The sequence below is a fragment of the Cygnus olor genome, chromosome 7 (assembly GCF_009769625.2).
Source record: "Cygnus olor isolate bCygOlo1 chromosome 7, bCygOlo1.pri.v2, whole genome shotgun sequence".
NCBI classification, from domain to species: domain Eukaryota; kingdom Metazoa; phylum Chordata; class Aves; order Anseriformes; family Anatidae; genus Cygnus; species Cygnus olor.
Window position 1 is genome coordinate 30,215,376 of NC_049175.1, and position 21,214 is coordinate 30,236,589.

A 21,214-nucleotide genomic window follows, 5' to 3' on the forward strand; every position below is an offset into this window, starting at 1 on the left:
ACCTGTTACTGTGTCCTGAGTTACTAGGTTTCCTGGCCCACTAAGCAGCAGGCCTACTTTTTCCTCATGCATCCTTTGCTCTTGTTTCTGACACGCTTACAGAAGTCCTTCCTGTTTCCATTCACACCCCTTTGTAGTTTTCAATTTCAGCTGAGCTTTCACTTTCCTAACTGCTGGAGCAATGTCTCTATATGCCTTTGTACATATTGTTGAGGTTATGCTGAAGCTATATATACTTCCTACCAGCTAAACCAGATGGATACCATTAGCAAAAAAAAAAATATAAAATAATCTATGTTGCTCAGGTTTTCAGACTTTTTTTTCATGGAAAAAACATTGGATATAAAGTCTTGAATAAACTAGAGCAACTTAGAGGTTAATGTAATCAAAAAACTGCTGTAAAGGCACTTTCCTCAGTAACAGCATGAACAGTGGTCAATGTCTGTTTTTCTGCTGATATTTCTTGATGAGGCATGTTTTTTTGCTTTTTTTTTTTTTTTTTTTCTTATTATGCCAGTCTGTAAAGTCCATAATTTTTTCCTGGCCCTTACATTTTAGTAGTTGCAACATGTACCTTTGTATACAATACATAGTGAAGAATGTGTTAAAGAATGTGTTTAAATACTGGCAGTGTACATGCAGTTACAAAACACAGTTATGAGTTTGTGGCTCATATATGGTGAGATGAGTTCTTTTTTTTGTTGTTGTTTGTTTGTTTTTTGTTTTTGTTTTTTAGAGGTTTTGTGGTAAACTACACACCGTTTGCAGGGTAACAAACCAGAAAGAGTTAATGAAGATACTACTTATAGGCCTTTACATATGCTCAGCTTTGATCAGTTAGCCAATTAGAAACAGTAGCTGTAAAATAAATTAAAAAAAAAAAAAATCCAAATAAATAGCAAATTTGCCACCTTGTGTGAAAAGTCTGTAGTCATGCTGAGAGATGTCATTCAAAAAAAGTATGAAGAACCATGGCTGGCCACCAAAAGCAGCCGGGAAAGCTGGTGAGTTGTGGGAAGAAAAGTCTCTCTTCTTTCTTGTTTAATGCAAGGTGCTTCAGCAAAATAAAGGTGAAGTTATTATCCATGTTATGCAAGTTGACATAGCAAATGCTATTTTAATTGCTTAAAGAAGTAAAAACAGAAGAAAAAAATGGGTTTCAAGTATGCATCACTTGAGAGAGAAGTTTGTCTCTTCTGTTGTGATTCTGTTTGCTTGGTGTTTAGTTTTTTTCTTGGTAACACGTCAGAGTTTCTTATTTGTGTGTATCAGCTGCCCTTTAAGAGAATCCACTGTTAAAAATCTTCTTTTGTTTGTGTTAGTACTTTCTTGCTAGTCTCCCCTTTTAAACCTGCCAGGTAATCTGTGCAGATGTAACTCCTACTGAGCAACCATTTTCTTCTTCTTCTTCATCTAGCAATAGGCTGGCTGCTCTTAATCATATTACAATTTCACTGAAATATATAGTACCTCTTTGTTGAAATAAGTGTGTTTACCTGACTAATTAAAAAATCCTTGCCACATCATAAAGGCATAACTTTCTTTCAGTGATTTAGTAACACATCTTAGTGCTAAGTGTCTAGACCATGCATTTTTTGGTTAATATGTTTAATCGATACTTACAGTTTATCCTATTCAGCTGTTTATATCTTATTACTGGCTCTGATTGTCAACCAGCGATAACAGCATTGAGTACTCTCAGGTACTCGGTCAGTGAGTTATCCCAAATAGCTTTCTCTTAAGTAAATTACAACGCTGTTATATGAACAAAAGTGTTGGTGTGTTTAAAGACTACTCTTAACTTCATTTACATAAGAGACAGTATGAGCCTTGGTTTAGTAGTATTCTTCTAATCCCTCTTTTGACAACTCTTAGCAATTGCTTTACATGTCTTCATGTAACTAGCCTCTCTTCTCCTTTTTTCAGCTTTTCTAACAGATAAGTTTATGACGATCAGTCCCCTGTATTAGCCTGTTGCTGTGAATAATGTAATGTGGGTCCTAATCTTCCAAACAAACTTATGCGCTTATCTGTCTTTCCAAAAGTAGTCTATCTGACCTAAAAATAAATAGGCAACTGCAGTTCAGCATGTTCATAAAATATGGCAGGACCATTTCTATAGTCAGTTGCGCTGTGGTTGAACTTATAAACAATTACTTGTGATTATTGTAGATGTATGTAGGGAACTACTCTGAATTATAGGCTATAGAGCTACTATAGTGAAATATATATATATATATAGAGAGAGAGAGAGAAAGTGGAGAATGGGTTGTATTTGAAAATGAATCTTTATCAGTGGATACAAATCATGAAACCGAAAGTAATTATTTAAGCTACAAATATTGTCCTGTTTACTATATATGGTCTGATGCTATTGATGTAGTCTACTGATCTACTTTTATAGATGTTTTAACTCTCAATGAATGAGATCGTGAATGTATTAAATTATAGCATTTGTGCCCTTTTTCTGATCTGGAGGCTTCTGTGAAGGCAATGTGTTAATATCTGAGGTACAGACTGAATCTTCTCAAACTTGTATTCAGAAATTCAGTGTCACCGGTTTTGTGCAGTCATAAGCAACTTGAAATCAATGTGACACAAGGAAGGATACTCAACTGTCTTATCTCTAACAAATGACAGTAATTAGCCATATTTCAAGCAAAAGATAGTGCGTAATCAATAAGGAAGTTTGTCTTATATACAGTGTCTATTACCAGAGATGTTGGGTCAAATGAACTCTCAGTTATGCTCCTGTATAAGCTGTTTTATCATGGAATATGTATTAAAAATGATGCTTATAAAGCAAGTTTGATAAAGGCAGAAGAAACCCTTAGAAATTGATGCCATTAGTGAGCAGTCAGCATTAGTATTTACTTTGATAAAGAGTAGAGGGATTCTGATGGAAATTGAAGAAAACCTGTACGTTCTTCTTGTATCTTCTGTCTGTCCTAATTACAGAATAGATGTTCAGTTCACCTCTGGTCACTTCTGCAGTGATTCAAATAACAGCTTTTTTTTTTTTTTTAAGTCTATAAATATAATAATTGTTTTCAAGTATCTAAAAATTCTTTGGTGCTAGTTTATATTACTGAACCTATGATATGGTGACCTTGGAAACAAACTGTGCAGTAGGAATGAGGCTTCCTACATAGGGTGGACATACAGGTTTTTCCACTTCAAGATAACGGTAATCTGAGGTTCAATAGCAAATAACTGATTAATACTGTAATATATTTTTGTTCCAATCTGTAAAACCATTGAATCAGTTGAGTAGCTGGTAAGTACAATTGATTCCATTCACCAGCTATAAATAAAGGGGGAAGTTGTGTGAGGAAAAAGTAATGGAATATGTAAAAGCTGTGACTTAAGTAAGCCAAACCCTGTCCGTTGCAGTAAGTAACATTTATAAAATTACTGCAAAGCAGCAGAAGAGGGGAATACAAATATACCCCCCTTTTATGTAGAGCATTCCTGTATGATCTCAAAATGCACGTGATGCAGGTGAGCCAACACCACAGTGTATTCTGGAGGGGGTGGTGTTCTGGTGATAACAAGGCTGTTGAGTAGCTGTGGTTAGGGCTGGAAACACGCACACAAGTTAGGTGCAGTAACAATGCAGGCTTCTGCTACAAAGGGCCACCAGCTTAAGAGAGTGACACAAACTTGCTCATGACGCTTTGCACAGTGTTATTAAGACACACTATAGGCTTCGTCTTATGATAACTTTACTGCTACCCTGTTGGAATTCTGATGAGAAAATGGAACTCTGTTCTTATAGAAAGTCAAGTTTTAAAACAAACAAACAAAAAACCACACACAGAATTAATGCATACCTGGCTATATTCAATAGCATCTTCCTGAAAATAGATAGTGTCATCCCTGTGATTTTTATTTTTTTTTACATGTGACTATTTACCAGTTATATGATAGGAATTCCCTGCTCACCCCTCCACCTGCCCTGCATAGAATAAGGGGTCAAGAATGCCAATAAGGGATTTCAGAATGATGAAAATAATCTTCATTCCTAATAAGGCTGTTACTGATTCTGAATAGAAAACTAAATAACTTTTTTTTTTTTAAATTATCATTTTAAGTCTGTCTGCAAAGGATAATCTATAACGTCTCTTAAGATTAAAAGTTCCTTAATAAAAATGGATTTGTGAAAGTTTAGTGTTTTCTTCATAAACATATTTAAATAGGTACCATATTCCAAGATATATACTTTAAACTTGTAATGGAGTCTTTAGGTGTTTATACATGTGACTGATTCAGAAAATAGTGCAAATCTATATGTAACATACTTATGAGCACAGATCAAATTTAAAAGGAGTGGTGTCAAGAGAATAAAATCTGTTCTTTGTAGTGGAGCAAATATTCCTACTGAATGAACACTGAAGTGTCCTGTTGCTGTTTGCATGTGCGGAGAAAATCAACACTGCTGATGTTGTACTTCATTTCCTTTCCTATAACATGATGTTGAGTTATTAATGTACTAATGGTGAGGTTTAAAATGTTTTTAAAATGCTGGCAAGACTCCAATGTATCTTAAGTGTCACAATTAATGAAGTGAGGTTCTTCAGTATTATCTAACAGTCATTGTCATAATCTAAGTGGTATTTGTGGAGTGTAGAGTCAGGCTTCCTGAGGTGTGAATGTCCTTCTGCTGACTTACAGTCTTAAATTATTTAAAGTAGTAAATTCTATACAATGCAGATGAGGAACCTGTCAGGGAAAGCAAATATTGTAGTAATTCAATATTTCAGTAGCCTTGTAGCTATTTGAAGCAGTCTACTAGTAAACAATGTTTATTTTCATGTTTACGTATAAAAATGTTTCTTATATACCACCAGATATTCATCCCACTTTGCACACAGGAAAATCAAGGAGGGAAAAATTGGAAGCAAGCCCAGGTTTTCTTGTTTCCTATCTAGTGTCTTACTTGTAAATGATAGTATTTATATTGGCCCTTTCTATCTTCAATCTAGATGTGGCTTTCAGCATAACAGAAGCCATAAAATATAACCCAATTATTACTACAGCTATTCCTACAAATGCAAGGCTTAAGTAGTGCTCATCCAGAAATACAACGTCAATTTAAAAATACTGAATGAAGCGTTGGGATAAACTTCTCCCAAGAGATTTTGGTGTCATAATCTGTTGCTGTAGTACTCCGGCTTTTAGATGCCTGATTTTGTTTTGAATCAAGAGCCATGTGTGGAGCAGAGCCAACAGGGAATATTATGAAGGGACACCTCTTCAAAAGTTCCCAAAACATGCTGGGGGAAGCTTGTGTCAAATAAAAATTCACAATTAAACATGATCTCCTGGAGCTAAATGCTCATGCTACTGCTATCAAAAACAGGGGGTTCTGCTGCTTCTATTCTTTGTAAAGTAGCTCAATGCCTCACAGTCACTGTAAATATAAGAGATGGGTGTTACATGCCATCAGCCAACAGAGTCAAAGAATAATCTCTGAACTGGACATAAGACTATTGAACTGATCATGTCACTTATTGCCATGGTTGTGACAATGTAGAGAAATGAGTTCATGAGCTCCACAGACTAGGGGGAAACCTGACCCAGGATCTAGGCTGCTGTTCTGGGAGAAAGAAGGTATTGGTATGGCTTTTCTAATGTCTGCACTGTATGATATCCAAGCCTTTAATATAATAGAACTGTTGCAGTGTGGTGTTCATGTATTGCCTTTTGAGGTAGAATCAAACTTTCTCTCTTGTAATATCTTGACGATAGGTTACAAATTCATTCTGGCCTACTTAATCCTGAATTTTTACTTTTTCTATAGAAAATGTGAACAGAGGCATGTTTACTCTGGTGTTCCTGCAGTAAGACAGACAGGGACTTAAGTGCCATTAAAATAATGCAGAGAGGATTTTGGTGGACCAGTATCTTTGGAATAGACGTCTAAATTCTACATGTCCTCATTTTGGTCACAATTGATCCTTTCAGTCTGTATCTGCATTCTTTGAATGGTTAATACTTTTCAAAAAAAAAAAATTTATGGATCTATTTTAAATAATGCACCAACTTGTGATAAATTTAAGAGCTACTTAAATTTGTTTTGCCTTTGTCTATTAAAGTGGTCTCAAAGTCTTACTTTTTATTGGTACTTGTAGATCTTGATTTAATAGCATTTTAAAAGGTATTCGATAAAGCTAATTGAGTTCTTCACACCGCAAAATATGTTTCCTAGACTACAAATTGTTCTGTAGCTCTCTTCTGAATGTGATATGATTCTGCACTTTTTGTCTTCCTTGTTTGGAAAGTAGGACTGGAGTTGAAGGATGAGCTGTGAAAGTTGGTCTTAAACTAGTATGATTTTGTTAATGCCTCATGCTCGTTGAGGATCTGCACAAAAATGAACGGAATCTTACAAATGTTATACAAAAGCAGCACTGCATTAATCTTTTTTCACTTTTCTGTTTGTACTCAGTATTTATTTTTCTGAATAACATCATACTGGGACCTTGTACTAATCTTGTTACTGAGATTCAGTTAGTTTCCCAGTTCCCCCTAGGATGAATAACATCCTGTGTCTAGATAGGACCTTGCATTCAGCTGTTTTATGATGTGTATGTCTTCCTTACAGCTGTCTTACTACATAGTGTTTATCAATGGTAAATAACAATTTCTGACAGATCAATGTTATTTATCATCTGAAAACTTTATTAAAAGGCTTTATTACCATGTAATGATTGAAGTAATGGATCATACGGAATCAAAAACCACTTGTAGGATGCCAATAGAAATACTAGATGATACTTCAAATTCAATTAATTATAAGCTGCCTCTATTTTAATTTAATGTAGACTGTTACATGGATCAGTCAATCCTGGTGTTGAATGGAAAGATCAACTCACTTTTTTCAGGTGTGTGGTAATGCCTTGCAAGCTTGACTACTACCTTTTCTGTTCCAATTTAATTCCAGATTCTTGTATGTCTTAGTAAGGGTTTAAGATGTGATACAGACTTCAAACTATGAATTATGGCCACATTTCTTTATGAAAAAGCTCTTTCAAGCAATTTCTCTTTAGAACTGCAGCATTTTTTTTTTTTGCCAAATTTGCAATGAGATGCTCAAGGGGAAAAAAGTGCTTTTTGAAGTCCACTTCACTGTTATTCTGATTCAGAGAATGTAATTCTTGAACCTTCTAGCACATTTAGTGTAAATATATAAACTTCTGACTGAGAATTCTTTCCTTCCATGCCCCTAAAAGGGGAAAAAGTAAAATGCCATATTTTCCCACTGCTTTCCAGGTATTAAATATGTGCTGACAGGGTTGGGAAAAGCCTGTTGGCATATGTATGTGTGTTGCTAGTTTTGGTAATGAAACTAGAGCTATGAAATCTATAATTCTAGATTAAGAAGTTCCCATCTCTGATTGTCTTTTCATTTGTCGGTATAACTTTGGATCAATACAGTAAAACACCATAACAGTCTGGTTCAAAAGTAATCCTCCAGACAGAGGGTTATTTCTGTTATTACTGAAGGGTCCTTGAACATGGTAAAAATAACTCTCTGTTTGGAAGGATTTTTGGTTGAATTTTTATATATTTAAGTTGTGCTTTTGCAATGTTCAAGTGCAAAGTTATACCTACTCTGATTCCTAAATGGACATCTGTAATTTGTCCTCACTCTGCCTCCTCTGGAGATCATCTTGGGGGGGTGGGAGGGGATGATGACAATGACTTTCTGAGGTTTGTCATCCTGAACTGCTCCTGGAACAGTAAGAGCAAATGAATCTCAAACTCCATTTACATTTATTCATGAAGAGACGTACCAGACTTGAGAACAAGTTTTTTTTTGTTTTTTTTTTTTTTTTTAATTCAAGCGCTCTGTTAGCCTCACTTGAAGCTAAAGCTAAAATGTTTCCTTACTTATTCGAGATCTTTGTAGACTGTCTGATAAATAGCAAGGCTAGCGTTGTGCTGGTTATGTACTGTTATATTTTTAAACTAGGTTGGTCAATAGCTGTGTTCAGCCTGCAGCATTTTCCCAATGGAAGCTCAGTCTGTTAGCTCGAGGATAGGCTTAGTAAATGGATTTCTTTTTGCTAACAGAAATGATCCATGGGAGTTCCCATGAGGAGGGGAGTCATGAGGCAAAAGACAGCTTTTCATGCTGTAAAAGAGAACCTAGGAAGTAAGAATCTGGCCTGTTTTTGAGGTGGCATTTCAAAGGCTTTGCTGTTGAACTTTTTTCTTTATTAAATCAATTCATGTTATTACAGGAAAGTTGAAAAGCCTTTTTGAAACTTTTTAGCTTATTGTTGCTTGTTTGCAACCATGGCTGATCTTTCTTGAAGGCAAAGATTATGGGAGAATGTTAATGCAACAGTTATTCTGAAATATGAAGTGGTCTGTGTCAGCTAATGAATGTACAGTGTGCTAGCAAAAGGTAGTTCCAGTAACTTAGTGAAACTGTCAGTAAGCTTTGTGCACTGTCATATCTGACAGATAAGAGTCCAACTTGGTGAAGTTTCACGGGCACCTATTGTGAGTATGCTGGAACACAATTGGATCCAAAGACTTGTTTGCAATGTTTTTTGTTTTTTGTTTTTTTAAAAAAAAGCCAACAGTATTTTGATTTTTCAGGAACTTCAGGGTATTGCAAGGACTTACCAGTCTGTCTACAAGTGTTATATGTGGTTTGTAGATGTAAAGCTTTAAGCAGATTAATAAACTATTAAATAATCACAATCTTAATTTATTGCTATAATGTAACTGCATATCTATATGCAGGGACTGCTAACTGAAGTCATAATCACTGTAAATCCCCTGGATAAGAATATTCCTGGTTCACAATTGCCATCAAATAAACTAAAAAGACTAAAAATAGGAAGGATAGTAAAGGATGAACTAAGGCTCACAGCCCCCAAACAGCGTAACTTGGCCTCCTTTCACTCTGCTTACAAACCAGCAAGCATTTTCTTATTCAGCATCTGGACACCAGCACTGCCCAGATGTGCTGAAAGTATATTAAATGCCTCCAAGTGTGGTCTAATTGCTAGCATGTGTGACCTAAGAGACACGCCCCCCCCCCCCTTCCCCGGCTGAGCTGGCCAGAAGCAACATTGCATTTTTCTCCATGTTCTTGAAAGCTTACAGAGTCAAGCCTAATGCTGGAGCAGTAGGGAACCATTTGCGATTAAACATCCTGCTGGTGGGAGGAATGGGGGTGTCTGGGTGCTAAATACAGTTGCTAAGTATTCTCTAACTAGTCAATAGCTAAACTGAGTTATAGGCTGCTTAAATTATTTACAGAAGAATTTAAATTTACAAACTTATTAGCTGGTGCTTTTAACAACAGTCAAGTTATTGAATGTTCAGTGCTAAAATGAGTTATTACAAGTAAGTTAACTGAAATTAAATTAGGTGATAAACAGTCTATTTTTCTCCTGTAAATTGGCATTCATGACAACTAGTTCTAATATGCACCTGAACCCATTATTTTTGGTACTTCATAAAGTGGCAATTGATAGCGATTTGTATTGGCAGACCCTTATTGAACATAATTTCTCAACAGGAACCAGCTAATCAATTAATTAATCATAGTTTTACTTGAGTTTGTTTTTATGTTGCTCTATCATTCAGAAAATTAACTGTTAACATTGTTTTTGATTAATGCAACTTAACCACTTTAGTTTTCATTGGCTGAATTACCAAGCTTAGACTAATTAAATAAGTGTTAAAGCTTTTTGAATTACTAGCAAAATTGAAAATTACGTATGCTAATTTGCAAAATACACAACAAATCCTAACTCCGTTATACACGCCATTGTGCAGTATTTCAGAAAAGGTTGTCTTGCATTCCCTCTTGAAGACTGCATGGGTGTATGTGGAAAGATCTAGACCCTTCTGAAAACTTGAGGTACTAGTCATCAAAAATACTGTGATGAATATTACTATCAAATCATTGTCTTTCAAATCTATCTAATAAATATAATAAATCAAATCTATCTAATAAAAATAATAAATGTGATAAAATCTTCCTTCAAATTAAAAAAACATTTTTAACTTTGAAGTTGCAAATGGGTATATCCCTTCTGCCAGTTTATTCTGGACAAATGCTTTACATACGTAGACTCTACTGACTCTAGCAAATCTGCAGAGGATGCCAAGACTCGTTGCTTTGAGTACCCTTTTAGTCAAGAGGGCTTCCATTGAGTCCAAGGATCTTGTCTGTTTCGCATTGCAGTAACAGAACCTACACTGTTTTGATTTTTATGTTGACATAAATTTAATTGCAAAATATTCAAATCATAATTTCTATTAAATGCACTTTTGCCTTAATAAGTACTTAAGTCCTGGCTCAGTGCCCTATTTTCCCCGTATAAGTACACCATTCCTCTTACAAATTAGGAGAATGGCCCTGATCACCTCTAGTTCCCATGTTACCAGTATTTATACAAATAGTAGAATATACAAAATGCAAAGTAATCTGATAATACTGACAAATGTATTCACCGACTCATATGCTTAGGCAAACGTCTTGAAATGCAAATTTAGATTATATTTTTTTTTCCTTTGAAAAACATGCACGTCTTTATTTTTTAGCTTAGTTTGATAGAATAAAAGCTGCCAGTTATTCTGTGTCTGGGATCTTGTTTGCCAAGTGACAGTTTTAATAGAATAAGGATAAATTAGAATTCCATTAATATATTAGTTTATCTAGAAATTGTAGTTATTGCTTTGTAAAGATGCTAAAAGGGTTGATTGAGCTTTTTTTCAAATAGTTTAAGACAAAATCTTGAAGGATATAATCAAAGCCAACCCCTTTGTGGGGTTACTCCCAGATGCTGCTGTGATAGGATACCTGTACTGCTATGTACATACCAGCAATAGACATTTTCTAAAAGAATGAAATCTGTTTTCCTCCATGTCTATCTTCCTCAGTCTTCCAGGTGGAAACAGTATTGTGTTCTTTTAGGTCCCTGAATAATATTACGTTACTAGTCTGATTGCCTTTCTTTCTTTTAATAGTTGTTAATAAATTAATATTTTTGAAATCCTGGTAGAGATAATTTATTAGGAGTGTGAGCAGCCTTCTTTAGTTGTTACTAAATAAGTGAATACAGTACAAGCATTTTACTAAACAAATAAGATGATTCTTATTTTGAGTGATTGTTTCAGGGTGGTGTAAGGTACACTGAAGTCATCCAAATGTCTTTTACTTCTGCTACTTCTACAAGAAGAAAGCTGGAGAGAAGGCTGTGGCTCTGGCTATATACCTGAACGTGCACTTACAATATACCTGGCTATATATCTTGGTATGATAATTGTACTGTCTGAGAAAGTCTCACAAGCATCTCTTTCTCTGTTACTAGCCTACCTCAAAAACAATCCAGGATTATCTCGAAGTTAAACCTCCTCTACTAATTACCAGATTCAGCGTGAGAGATGTTGGACATTTCATCAATATAGTTATGTAATACTGAGATAGAGATACTTTTTGTTTTTTCTAGTAAACTGTAGTCTAAATTGCAGTCTCACCTAAGGGGATGGGGGAGGCTTAACACCACTACAAAACTTCTGATGTGTATGCATACTTATTGTCAGACCTCTTTTAACACAGAAGAGCTAGGATACAATAAATCAGTTTAGGTACCAGAGCATTTGATTGGGGTGCTCAATTTTACTATAATAGTCTAATCTAAAACACTCAGCCCTTTTCAGCTCTTCTGTACTCCTCCAAAATTATTCCTAACAAGAACAATCTTCAAAAATGGGGCATTTGAGACAAGTTAATGATGCTATAGCTACTCAGGATAACCATTGTCTAGAAGTAGCATTTGCTGCCGAAGCAGAAGCCTGGATACAGTGAATAGGTGAATAGTATCTAAGTTCTCTAGCAGCTTTGTCTTGAAAGGAATGATGTATTGGCCATTAGAAGAGCCATACAGTTGGACAAAAACACTGGCTTAAAAAAAAAGGCAGAAAATGCAAACTGGAGTAGAGGCCAACCTAGTTTTAAAGATCACTACTGCTTACCTTTTGCACCAAGCTAAAATCCAGGAATTAGGAGTTTACTTCTCCTGGCTTAGAATCAGAAAAACATTCAAAGTGATATTCTTATCATTGTATATCCCACTGTTTTTTCAAAGGCAGTCTCACTTACCCCACTGCACTCTCCCTCCCAGTTTTTATGCAATTAAATGCTTGTCTTTATATTATCAACTCTAGCAGTATAGTTCTGTATTGAAATGTGTCTTGCATGACGTAACTTACTGTGAATATTTGATTTGCCCTATTGATAAATCTAATCGAAGTGTTCAGTGTGACCATTAGCAATTTCCCTGTAATTATGTGAAAAGATAAAATAACATGAGGGAAGGAGACAGTTTCAGGCCTTGAATTTAGTATCTCAAGGGAGGTTTGTGTGTGAAATGGAGCTGCTGAAAACAAGATTTCTCTAGTGAGCTGGAAAGGAAAATGATTTTCCCAGTGCACTTCAATTGTCATCGTGCTAATCACTACAATCTTGAACTGAATCTTGTTTTTTCTTGCCAGGGAACAGAAACGTATCTGAACATTAGGAGATGGGAATGATTTACTTTTTTTTGAAGTCATTGCCCCCTCTACTGCCCCCCCTCCCCTCCCACGGAAATAACACATCAGTAACAAACTCTCACTTTTGGAAAGGGTAGCCCTAACTTTGAAGAAACAAATGTTGGCAACTTAGAACATGATATTCCCTTCCAGTAGATCACCTAACACAGTTCCAGCTCTCCGATGAAAAGGTGCATCCCTGAAATGTTCTTGGCACAACTTTCTGTATCTCTATTAATTTCCAAGTCTTGCCCTTCCTTTGGGGAAGGAAGCAGCATTACCAGAATCTTTTCAAGACTCTCTTATGCTGGCAAAGATGCATGGGAACTCCATTAGGGACAAGCATTAGAACACTGGGTGCTTTTTACTTCAGAAGCTTTTGGCCTTTGATATTGTATGTATATTTCTAATCAATTAACAAATTGAAAGGATTGGATAAAGCACTATGTACTGCATGCAGAATTGATATCACGTAACTTATTGTGACCTTACTAGGGTATTTAAAACATCTGCGGAGCTGCAAAACTTGCTTCTATTTATTGTTCACAAGCAATTCAGGGTACAGGGAATAATCTGGCTAAAAGTGACTTAAGGAAAAATACTATTCCACTGCTAATAAAGGTTGTTTCCTTTTTTCGTCCTTCTTAGTTGTGGTTCAGATAATGACCTACAGATAATGCACAGCTTTATTTGCAATAAGGCATAGTATTGCAAGTGACAACTCCACCACAGAGACCAAACAGATTTGATTGCTTCTCCTAATCACTTAAAAAAAAAAAAAAAAAAAAAAAGTGGTAGATTGTTTTAAGCATGTGCGTGATAAGGAAATCTAGATCTGCTTTGAATTGTACCACTCACTCCTGGCAAGCTGTTATTGACCCCCTAGTAAATGAAACTGTCTCTGGTGTTGTGTTCGTGAGCAGACTTGTCTGGACAGGTTGACAATGTGTGTGGCTACTTAGTCTGCAATACCTCCCCTATTCCTACCACTTTGTTTTATTTAATGTTTTTTCTTGGTTTTAAATCAGGAATCAGAATTGGACCCCAGATTTTCAGCTGTTTTAAATGAAGAATAATTTCCTCCCACCAAGATTGCTGTATAAACATGTAGTATTCTTTAACTAAAACATTGTCAGGCTATAAGACTACTTTCTCATTTCTTTTGTGTTGTCTGACCTCTTGTTGACATGTCCATATAATTAATGATGCATAATTACATCTCACTGCAGACAAAATGCTGCGGTGATGTTTTCCTTTATTAATAAGGGCCAATTATCTTTAAATCAAGTCACTTGTCTGAATTTCTCAACATTCAGTCATCACTTGTACATTTTTGTTTTTTTAATCTATTTCATCAAAAGGCAGATATTTCTCCTTGGCCCTTCTTCCATCCATTGTATGCACACATACAAACAAGTGTCCTCTGTCATCTTTTTTTTCTTCAGGTAGGCCTTCACTAACAAACAGTCATGAGTAGTGAAACAAATCTTCCTATGTAAGTTTTCCCATGTAAAACTGAGATATAAACTTTACTGCCAGGCTAGATCATTCTTATAATTAAAATATACTTCACAGATGGGGTGGGGGGATTGTTGGGCTGCCAATGATACAGTGCCACTAGGACCCGAAGGTTAGAAATAACCACTGAAGGTCAGGACATGGGGAGGAAAGCAGATCAAGTCCTAGTAGCTCCCTGTGCAAGATGAGAGGCCTTCAGTACCCAGCTGTCCCTGTATGTACGTAGAAGCTCTTTTTTTTTTTTTGACAAATATAAATCTCTTCTGGGTGTCAAGGCTTGATTCCATATGTCTTTACACTAATACACATCAAATCTTTCTAATCAAGACACATTAGTAGAGAGGCTGTGTTTTTTTTTTATTATTCTAAAGAACTTTTCTCAAACCATTCTTGATGTAGGATAAGGAAAATTTATTCCTTTCATCATGCAGTTTACTTGTAAACTGTCATGTTCTTAACGGATCTTCTTGAATATAAGTTGGTTTCATTTTCATCCAAATCTTTATTAAAAAGAGTAGATAACTGTAACTCTAATGTCATTGATATCATCCTGTGTACCTGTATAAGATTTGGCAGCCTTCCCCCTTTAAAATCAGCACTTCTCCTAAGTCCTGTTGGTGTTATCTGCATGAAGATAAGGAGCTGAAAAGAAAAAACAAAACAAAAAACTGCATGTGAAGAAAAGCTTGGACTTCAGAAAAGTTGGACATTATTAGAGGTGGATGCTATCTTAGCGGAGATCTTATGAAATAAAAATGTTATCCATATCCTGGGCTTTGTGCAGGGCTCAACATCCAAGCCCTAAAAAAAAAAAAAAAAAAAGCTCTGCTGCAGAAAAGTTAGATCTCAATGAAAGTGCTTGAAGGTGCTGACTGATAGTTGCAAGTTCATTGCTGATACCCTAGAACTAGACTCACAGTCACTGCCAGTCAGTCTGTGACCTGCTCAGATGCTAAGCAGAGTAATGAACACAACTTAACATCCATCCTTGAGATGAAGACAGTAAATTCAGGAGTGGGATGTAATCTAGTGGGTGAGTGTGGTATTTTTGTACTTCTCAAATAAAACTGAGCAATATAACCTGACTACAGGTAAGATCTCTGCTTCTATTTCCACAATAGCAGATTAACACACAAAAGCTTTTTATGGCTGGTATGCTTAATTGGACTATTCTAAAATCTTTATCAATCAACAGGCAAGTCTGTACTTTAGCTGTAAGCAGTGAAAAGCCTGAGACAGGGTACCAGGTCTGCTGTAAAATAGTTGTAGGCTCTTAAGCTAAGGAAACAAAGTGTACTGGAAGTCCCTTTTAACCAAGAGAGCGCTGTAGTGTTTAAATTACTTGGTACTTGTTTTGTGGGAGCAGTAATAGGATTCCCACTATCATCCTGGCTGCAAAACTTGCATGTTTTCCCGTGTTACTCTCCCTGCATCTTTCCACCAGAGAGACTGATGCAGCATAGCTCATCTGCTTGTGAGTCATGGTGTGAGCAGAGAGAGCAGTGTCTGGAAGTTCAGTCATACAGACCATGTGAATAATGTCACTTTCCTTTGTGGTATTATGACATCTCGTGAAAAAATAATCAAAGCCTCTTCCTACCGCAGCTCTTAAATAAATATGACAGTAGGCAAATGTCCCATTGCAGAAAATGCTGGAGTCAAAGCAGGGCCCTAGAGCAGGACAATTATTTCAATTATCTGGAATTCATGATGAAAAACAGGAGCAGCTTTCAGGAAATATGCACAAGTCTGGCAATTGCTTGATCAGTTGTGACAGTCACTGCTAAATATCACATCCCATTGGGTTTTGCAAGAGGAAAGCTTGGAGCAGGTGGATTATTTTAGTTACCTATGCACCATCACAGGAGCGTGGTGTGGCTCTCTGGAGATCAAACGCCACCAACTGCTTGATTAAGTATGACATCACTGGCTAATATCACAAGGCCGTAAGTAATCGCAGTAGAGGCAGAAAGAGTGCACAGAGCAGATGGATTGTTTCAATTATTTGGGCCCCTTGATGAATAAGAACTTCAACTGTCATCAGCAGATCCTGTGGCAGGCAAGCAATAACTGCATTGCTATGACATCACTTTAAAATCTGTTATGGCTTAAGTATTTCAACAGCTGTAAAGCTTAGATTTGTCTTAGCATTGACTTGACCCATAGCTAGCTTTAGTGCTGAGAACTGAACACTGAGAAAATTGTGAATGCTTCCAAGCACGTCATGGTATTTCAGTTTGTTTTCACCACTGCAGGGGAAACATTGAACCAGCACCAGGCTTGCTCTTGGTACAACTTTTTTTTTTTTCTTTTTTTCTTGTATTTAATTTTTCAGGAGGAGACAGCAAGGGAAAGCTAAGGTCTGCTTTCTGTCAGATGCCAGGACAGAATGCAATAGCTTAGATCTGTTTATTCATAAACTTGGGAAGGCCTGAGCATCCAGAAAATGATCCTTAATTGGATAATATGCTAGGTCGAAAATCTGATAGGTCTGAAATTTTTGAGGGGAAAAAATGACCTAAGAGTGTACTCTCATTTTGTTTTCTGTCTGCAGCCTGTAGAAAATCCACCTTAAACTTGTTTTAACATCAAGACAAGTGTAAAATAAAAATTGTTTGCTTTTACAAGAAGGTACGTGGCACCTTATGTCACTATCCTGTTTCAGCTAAAATTGTTTGGCTGTAGTGCACAGAAATCTAGCTTTCAACCTCACCTCTCCCTCCCCCCCCCCCCCCCCCCCCAAAAAAAAAAAAAGCTGTAGATTGGAGTACACTTCAAAGAATTAATAAACTTTGAAGCCTAGAGGTTTTTACAAACCAAATCCCATCTAAATCTGATAAGACTTAGTCAGATCTGCTCTGGTCAGGCCTCGAAGGCAGAAGAGAGTCAATAAGAAGCTTGTTAGAGCTACATATGTTAGCATATTACAAAAAGTTAATGTTACAGAGGATTTGATTTCTGCACTCTTAAGTGCCTTTAACTTCATCTCAACACAGAATTGATAGAAAAATATTTTCTCTAAGTAATTAACCCAGTTATGTAAATGTAGCTTGGGGGGGGGGGGGAGGGACAGGGTGGCATCATTTATGCTGGAAAACAAATGACACTTTCTAATCACTTTATTCCTTTCTACTCTTAAAGTGAGACTAAATAGGCCCATAATAGGAGAATCAAGAAGATGATTTAACTATATTAATTCTAGAAGATATGAAACAGAAATTAAACGTTTTGTGGAGGCTGAGTAGAGTTAAAGTGAAAACCTCTTCTTTCCCCATCATATCTCTTTCAGACCAATTAAGGAAGGTATTGATTACATTCTGTCTTAGGAGAAAGTGATCCTCATTAGTATCCTTTATCTGACCTGTCCTTTTCCCATTACAGAGGAAACAACTTCTAATTTAAGATCAAGAAATTACTTTTGAGAGGAACAAATATCTCAAACCGATGAGGAAAATTGAGCTTTTTCTCCATTTGCTACTGACCTGAAATCTGCAAAGTACTAAGCACTTGTCACTTCTGGTCATTTCTACCCCAAATTGAATAGAAATTACTAAGAAAGCTTTGTCTGGCTTTACAACTTTAGAATGAGTGACACTTTTGTGGCATTCATGTGACTGCTTGAGGCTTTTTTTTTTTGTAATCTTCTGACCATCTAGTTGATATTTCTAACTCAGTATAGTTCAGCTGTTGTGCAGCCTGCTCTTCCATTCAGATCAGGTTTGTCTGTCCCTGAAAAGCTTTGAGTCAGAATGCTAATAGTTCCATTTTTAGCTTAAAAATCATGATACTTTAAAATATTAGGGTTGAATTATACCTTTTCTCATCTGTGATTCACTAAACTGAGACAGGATTATGTTTCATGCTTTTTCATGTAGCCATCAGACCTTGAAACTTTGAGAGTTTTTTTACATATTTCCTTCAGAAGGTGCAGTTTCAGTAGTAATAAAAATATTTCAAGTATTGTAATGAAATAATGATAACTGGCAGCACTCTTTGCAGAGAAGGTTTTGCGTTGTGTGTTTTTCTTTTTAAGCGATAGTGAAGATCAGCTTCCCTACAGTTTTGTTTTGTTATGCTATTAGAGCGAGGCGGGATCTGAAGAGCAAGGGAAAAGAAGATATTTGGGCAAATGGAAGAAAGGAATAAGTGAATACGTAGCTCAGGGAAGATTGGTGTGCGTGAAATGAGCAGAGAAATGTTTGCAAGACTTTATTTAAAGAAATATCAGATGAAGGAAAATTTAAGCAAACTAGATGTAGAATACTGATGGACAGAAGGGAGAGTAGGATTGGTTTTGAAACCAAGATTAACTTACGCTTTTTTAGGTAATCACAAACTGCAATTGCATGTTTTTTACTTCTTGTTATAAATTGTTGTATAACATTCCTGAGCACTATATGTGTCTTACTTCCTCACAGAGGAAACGCTGGCTGTACCTTGTCCAGTAAGGCAATTTGACTGGATACAGGAATCTCATATTCTTGAGTTTTATATTCAAAATATTTTATAGTACTGTAGTATATGCATAGGGTCTTACATAATTTTTAGCGCTTTAAAAAGCCACTAGCTTTTTTATTTATTTATTATTATTTTAAACTATGCCGTCAGTGCAGTGAAAAGATTGTATTCATTTGTGTGGCCTTCCAGAAAACCTGTTTTGTCTTGGAAGCCTTATCTAAAATAAAAGACCAAGCCTCAAAACTGTAAAAGTGGTTAAATGTGCTGTGGTTTTAATTGAAATCTCTCTTAAATCATTTACCATTTTACACCTTTGACATAATGCTCTTGTACAGTGGTCCTAAAGATAAAGCCATTGAAGATTGTATTTGAAGGAATGAAGATAGTTTTTATCGGTGTTCTTCTAGGATCGACCACAAGGACCGAATAGTGCTCCCAAAGAAATACATTTGGATGAAGATGACTGAACATGCAGATCCAAAGGCCTTTTAGGATATGGTGAACCTTTGGCCTTGGATGAAGAACATTCTTGGATGAAAGAACTCCAGCTGAAAGACAAAGTCTTTGCCTTGATATTTCCAGAGATATGAAAGATAAAGGAAACAAAGATTTGGAGCTGAATTCTTGCAGGGTGCACTTACAGTGGCTGACACTGGCAAGCAGCCAGCCTGCCTCATTACTGTGGAATGTCACATCCTTGCACCCCTTCCTGTTCTCCTATAACTCCCCAAAAGGGTCAATTTTTTTTATCTTTTTCTGCTTTCTAGTTGCAAACTACACTAACAAATTTTAATTGCATAGGTTCTGCATTAAAACTGGCATTCTGCGAATGATGTGCATCACGTGTAGCTAATATGCAGAAAATTCACACTACACTTGGTTCATCAGAATATCATACTGTGCTTGTATCTGCAGCTGAACAGGTAGTTAGATAATACTCTTGTTTTTTTTTAGTGACTTACCCAAGTTTAAAATGTCAAGAATTCAGTGAGTCAATGCACTGACATTCACAATGTGGTCAGCCTTGACTACCTGGGCATTCGAACGGATTTCTTACTCTAACATATTGAACTATGTTAAGTCGATATGGAGACATCTAGTGACTTTGTAAGTTTCCTTACTAAATATTCAATATACTTGAAATTTGATTATACATTTGACTATTTCACTTTTTGAAGTGTCCTTATTTTCACTTTATTATTAAATGCAGGTCTGCTGGACAGTTTTTGTTTAGATTTTTAGAATATGATTTGAACCACAGATTTTATATAATAGTATTTGCTAAGGTGACCATCAAAGCATGTTTGTATACTGGCATGATACCTGATATGTTAGTTAACTAAGGGATTTTCCCTTAATTTAGAATGTGTCAAAAACAAACGAACAGACAAAAATAACCAAAACCCAGAGACTACGTAAGAGAAATGCCATACCAAAGTTTAAAGGGCTTTGTCTCTCCCTGCATCAGTCCCCACAAAAAGAGGCTTAATGACTTTCACTGGCTTAGAAGTAGGAAAAATTCTATAATTCTTCTGCTTGCACATCAGCTCACATGCTACAGTACCTTTTGTGCCAACTGGGCTTGCATAGTAGGTGTGCAGAATTTAGGCATCTATGGTATCTCTGCTCAGGGACAGACTTGAATAGTAGCAACTATTATAACAATACAAACAAACAAAAAAGCATCCTCCAGCAAGGTAGCATAGGTAAGTCTGTCCTTATGAGATGCGGACATATTGTCTACTTCTTCCAAATGTTCTCTGCAACTTGTTGAGAAAGTTTTTCTTTAACAGCTGCATCTTCATACTCAGCCAACCCATGTCTAGCTTTACAAGCAGTTCTAGAAGGTGTTTTCAATCGAGACGTAGACTTTTCTAAATAGTAGTACAGATACTGTCTCTTAAACCTTAGCTTTTGTCCTGAAGAACTTGGAGACATTAACCTTTCTTCGATCAGTGAGTTTTGCTTGCTTGTATTCTCTTCTGGCACCTACCTGTCTATCTTCTCTCTTCTCTGACCTTAACAGGTCATAAATATTGTGCATGACAATTGGAAGTTTTGTTTACTGCAAGGTTTCTGTACTGGGCTGATTAATATAAAATAGTTCATGCTGAGATGCATATGCATGTTTGTGTGCAAGTTATATTGCTTGCATCGAGCCTATTGGAATCTGTATATACATAAAGGTATGACTAAAACCAGATAACTAGACACTGGACAGTTAAACTCTATTGTTTACTACTGAACTTTGATGTACTGATGCTGTTTTGTTATTTCCGTAATAAAGGAACCCTTTATCAATGCTTTGATATTGAATAGTGTTTATGACAAAGAGGCTTAGGGTATTGTTCTAAAAGGAGACAAAAAGCCAAGAGACAGGGTTGGCTTCACAAAAGCAATATATTTCTACAGTAGTCACACCCCAAAACAGGTCAAGTCAGCCATGGGTTAACTTGGAATAACAATTTGATTTAATTTTCACCCTCTCCCTTTGCCACCATTAAAATTGATCATCATCATTTTACATGTTTCTCCCATGTCGGATAATGTTTCTGTGTGATTGTGCAGCCCTCTGTAAAGATGGGGCTACATCTCTTTGTGGGTTAGCAGGGCAGTATCTGTTGTTACAGAGCCATGTTTCCATGTGTCTGTTCTCGATAAGGTATAAAAC

At 36.2% G+C, this 21,214-nt stretch overlaps 1 protein-coding gene across 8 annotated transcripts in view; it reads left to right on the forward strand.

Moving 5' to 3' along the window:
- ATRNL1 (attractin like 1) overlaps window positions 1-21,214 on the forward strand; it is a 494,732-nt gene that overhangs the window by 379,306 nt on the left and 94,212 nt on the right. For 3 of the 8 annotated variants that reach the window (XR_005821433.1, XM_040563156.1, XM_040563157.1), the window contains one exon: window positions 18,951-20,839. The exons of the other annotated variants lie outside the window; for them this stretch is intronic. Coding sequence is in view for 2 of the 3 variants with exons in the window: in XM_040563156.1 (XP_040419090.1) it covers window positions 18,951-19,010 (60 nt within the window). In the remaining variant the exon portion in view is untranslated. Of the gene's footprint in view, window positions 1-18,950; window positions 20,840-21,214 lie in introns of those variants that run through there. 8 annotated transcript variants of the gene reach the window in all.